This window comes from Pelobates fuscus, chromosome 2, assembly GCF_036172605.1.
Source record: "Pelobates fuscus isolate aPelFus1 chromosome 2, aPelFus1.pri, whole genome shotgun sequence".
NCBI lineage: Eukaryota > Metazoa > Chordata > Amphibia > Anura > Pelobatidae > Pelobates > Pelobates fuscus.
This window is the reverse complement of record NC_086318.1, coordinates 218,670,450-218,675,390: the sequence shown is the minus strand read 5'-3', so window position 1 is coordinate 218,675,390 and position 4,941 is coordinate 218,670,450. Positions and strand designations below refer to the sequence as shown.

The window sequence follows — 4,941 nt, the reverse complement described above, 5'->3', positions numbered from 1 at the left end:
GTATGTATATATATATATGTATATGTGTATGTATATATATATGTATATGTGTATGTATATATATATGTATATGTGTATGTATATATATATGTATATGTGTATATATATATATATATATGTATATGTATATGTGTGTGTATATATATATATAAATTAAAATTTTGCTCTCCGGACTTTTAAAACAAAAAAGTTTATTCAAATATCATTAAAAACGTTTTTAATGATATTTGAATAAACTTTTTTGTTTTAAAAGTCCGGAGAGCAGCCTTCCCGTTTGTTTGTTTCTACATATCTTGGAGCTCTGGTGGTACGCCCGGCATTGGACTGTCTGTCAAGCGTGAGTGCAGGGGATATATCTATTTTTACATAATATATTTACATATATATTTACAAATATATTTTTACATAATAAAGTCGTTTTATTACAATTTATGAATTTATTTATGAATTCTTATTAATTACAATTTGAGGGACCTGCCCGATTACCCAGGCTGAAAGTCCAGTCCAGTCCTGTACATGGGGGGGGTACTGTTTTACTCGGAAACTTCGCTGAACACAATATTTAGCCTAATTTGCTTATTTTGTAAAACTTCCTGTTCTGAAATTAATTTCCTTGTTTGTGTTTGTTGCAGATCAAAGGAAAAGGTGTCTTGGTCTCCTCCACCAGTGGAAATTCAACTGCTTTCACCGCCCAAAAATGCAGATACTATTGCTGCAAATGCGAAGTCTGTGGCCATTGAATCAACTGCCACAGAAAAGAAAACACTGAAGAGAAATAAGAGAAAAATAGTAATATCAAAACCTGTCTCGCGCCGGAAGCTGAGATGATCTGTTTTATATTGTTTTTAATGTGCACATATGTTTATAAAGTCAAGAACTCTGTATAATACAGAAACCAAAACTGGTCAACAAGAGAATAATTTATATAAATTATTGAAAATGTTCTTAAAATAAACAAACATAAATTGAAATCTTACTCCATGTGAAGTAAAGATTTTTTTTTTTCTGTAGGAGACATTTGTTTTCTATTTTGTATTAAGAATTCTTACCTTTATATAATATGTAATTATTGCTTTCAAAATGTTAAATAAAAATAACTAAGACTTTGCATCATTTAAATGTTTTATATTTTTCATATAAAGGCATACTGTGTATTGTTTAAAACATAAAAAAGGGGAGGGGGCGCTAAATTTCAGAACCAAGCGGACGCAGGTTGCAGTTGTTTCTGCGAGCTATTGCAAATTCTATTGAACCTACCTGAACCAGAGCTGATACCGGGCCCAAGCAGGTTGCCAGATGTAAGAGGACTTTGTGACCTTTTTGCAGATACCACACAAGTGGATGTCCCGGTCTGCTCGATAACTTCTCGAGGCTTAGAAGCATGGGCGACATGGAGGAGACGGCTGCTCTCTCGCTGTCACGATTCTCGACTGAACCTGTACGTAGCCTCCCCTCCAACCTGGCTCACACGCTACCACCAGCACCTGAGGCCCGCCATAGCCCACACTCAGACCGCGTGGGGTCTAGCAAAATGGCGGCTGCCGACCACACTACTGGCCCAGCACCCTCTCAGCCCCTCCACAGACGTCTGCATGACCTGCTTTGCCGCTTTTGGGAGAAGCTGGAGCAGCGCACTGGCCACAGCCCCCTACTCATGACAGGGTGGTGGAGCCAGCATAGGTCGTGTGGCGGGACTGGCTAATCCTCCAGGAGATCCACTCCAGGACATCAACCACATCGCAGGAAGGCCATCCGCCGCTGGCGGATAACTACCACCAAAACCTTACACAGCGCCCACAACGGGAGAGACCCGGCCCTGCAGAGTACCAGAGTCTGTGGCCAAAGGATGTCGACCTCACACAAAGCCTGGAGCTGGGGAGAAGCCCCCGCCACACGCAACCCTTCTTCACCCCCCAAAACCCATGGATGCCCGCTCCTACTATACCCAGCATAGGAATATGCTGATACAGGGACCCAAGAAACTTGGTTTGCAGGGATGGCATACAGACTGACCCACTAAAGCTGACTTGAACTCTACCATTATTATTTCATTGCACTTATGTAGACCATTTCTTGCTCAGCCTCCGGGAGACACACTGCCCACAATCTGCCCTGTCGGGAAACTAGCACCACAACCATAACCCCACAAGTTAATCTATTTAGGCCGAACATTGCCCCATTAGGGAACTACCATACATGCATATAGCGTGCCGATCCCTGTGCCACATGCGCAGCATAAAAGCAGGACTATCGGATCTCAAGGTTGCCACCACAGGCTGCAGGTGCCCAGTCAGTACCTTAAGGGCCGCACTTCATGTACCATCTTCCTCTATTTTAATTCCATTTCATGTATATAAGTTGGGTCTATGTCTTGTTTTTCATATGCATATATAATGGCACGTGAGCCACTTAGGTGGATATTAGCATGTAACCCACATGGGTCTGCCTTTACACCCATTCAATATTGCCAACTGCGTTTGACCTCTGATTATACTCTGCTTGTCTTTATTTGCTTGTTGGCTCTTTGTGTTTGCCTCTTACTGCCCTAGGAAGCAGATTATTTCTAATCTTACTTATGAGGCTGGCGGTACACCATTCGTGTCCTTCAATACCATATCTTATATTTTTGATAAAGTCCAGTTTAAGCATCTTAGGCAGAGATGTCTAGTTAGGCAATGTTTGAATGCCTCTGATTACTCTTACACACTTAATAATCACTATATGTTTACCATCTCAAGCATGATGACACCAACGTGACCCACCACAATACATAGTTAGCCTGTCTTATAAAGTTTATAAATTGTGCCTTTCTCTGAATGCCGTGCAAATGTTAACTTGTGCTTGTTCTACAATTGCCTGTAAATGCTGTTGTGGCATTGCAGGCATGCTTCTGTTATCTCATGCTCAGCAAAAATCAAGAATAAAAAAAAGTCCATACCTCTGACAGTGGTGGCTAACACCCCACAAGACCGTTGTCTTGTAATAAGAAAATTAATCTTTTGCCAGTGATAAAAGTGAGCTACTGACATGGTTTCCCCATGGGACCAAAACAACTTTACCATAATAAAGTGGTATTGAACCATACCCCTGCAATCTTACTAGTTCAATTTTTTGCCATTTAATAATTCAGTTCCTTTACTTATGCAGCCCTTGTCACACCTCCTCAGGCTGAGGCTCAAACTTATTTTTTAGAAACTGCAGAGAGGCTGTTTTTATTACACTGTTTAATGTAGGAATTTTGATGATCTGCTCTGTTACCAGCCTTCTAAAGTAAATACAAAAACAACTTTTTTTTTCTTCTTCTTGGCGGCTGTGAAAGTTACACTGAGGGAGGTGTGGCTAGGTCTTCATAAATGAAAACAAAAGTGATTATACTCTTAATTGGCAGAAAATTATACGCAAAGACTGTTTCATTAATGTTTTAGTGTTTCGTGTCTCTTCCAAATGATAAACATGCACCATACAGTGCTGCAATTCTGCAACTTCTCCAGTGCTGTAGTCTTATGCCTTTAAAAGTTGATGAACACTGCAAGTCGTAGTATACCCTTCCACAGTGAATTCCTATTCACCAATGGCTAGTGGTGGTTGGACATTTTGAGCCCTAATTCCCCCTTCTTCCACTACAGTACAAACCGACTCACTGAAGAAGGATGGCTGTCTGGATAAGCTGTCAAGACCACCATGACATAAGCAAGACTTTAGATTGTTTGTAATAGCTGTCCAACCTGAGAACACCTCAGACATGCTTAGTAAATGCCCCTAGTGTTTTTTTTTGTTTTTTTTTTTAAATATTCCATTTAATCTTCAGTATGCCATTTGAACTGATTACCCTCTGCATAATACTTAGAAGGTCTTACAATTTAATTATAGCTTATTGCTAAGACAGGAGCAAAGGAATAGAAAACCCCATGTAATAGGTTGTGAATTTAATTTCTGCATGTTTTTTTTTTCTCTGCCGATTCATTTTTTTTTTTTTCCCCCATAGGCGTAACCTAGTTGTGAACTCTATTCCAATACTATATATGTATATTATCTTCATATAATTATCAGTTCCTCTTAAAGCACCAGTATAGTGCCAGGAAAACAACTTTTTCCTGTCACTATAGTGCCCTGAGGGTGCCCCTCCTGCCGGGCTGAAGTTGGAGGAAGGGGGTTAATCCCTTACCTTTTTCCAGCACCGGGCTCCCTCTGCGCTGGGGACTCTCCAACTCCTTCGGTCGTCATCGGCTGAATGCGCATGCTAGGCAAGAGCTGCGCGCGCATTCAGCCAGTCCATAGGAAAGCATTCTCAATGCTTTCCTATAGATGCTGGCGTCTTCTAACTGTGACAATCACAGTGAGAGGCACGGAAGCGCCTCTAGCGGCTGCCAATGAGACTGCTACTAGAGGCTGTATTAACCCATATGTAAACATAGCAGTTTCTCTGAAAGTGCTATGTTTACAGCAGGCAGGGTTAACCCTATAGGGACCTGGCACCCAGACCACTTCATTAAGCTGAAGTGGTCCTTTAATGAAACTTAGACATGCTGCATTAATTTCACTTATTGGGTTTCTGTAAGATTGGTGAAGAATTCTTTAAATAGAAAAGTGCTTAATTTGCCATGGAGTTCTATTTATCAATCGCTGGTGTCGTCTATACCTCTGCAGTACTGGGAAGTCCAATTGAACAACACACACTCTTTGCTGATTCAAAAAGACTACAATTTTAACTGTCTCACACAATAGTATATGAAATGAGAATTATACATGCCCCTTATTGGATCATCCAATAGGGTACTAACACATAGGAAAACGGTAGAGAGACACACATTCTTGCAGTCTACAGGATATGGGGGAAAGGGTAAATAAAGTACTAACAGATGGTCACTGCCAGATGGTTACGCCTAAACAGTCAAACTTCTGAGGTGCCCATGTGAATGCGTATTTATTGCTAATTTCTTC

At 40.7% G+C, this 4,941-nt stretch overlaps 1 protein-coding gene across 1 annotated transcript in view; it reads left to right on the top strand.

Moving 5' to 3' along the window:
- AHCTF1 (AT-hook containing transcription factor 1) overlaps positions 1–1,008 on the top strand; it is a 132,432-nt gene extending 131,424 nt beyond the window's left edge. Inside the window, exon 37 of the mRNA XM_063443190.1 lies at positions 633–1,008. Coding sequence (XP_063299260.1) covers positions 633–828 — 196 coding nt within the window. The 3' untranslated portion in view covers positions 829–1,008. The remainder of the gene's footprint in view (positions 1–632) is intronic.
- Positions 1,009–4,941: the final 3,933 nt, after the last annotated feature.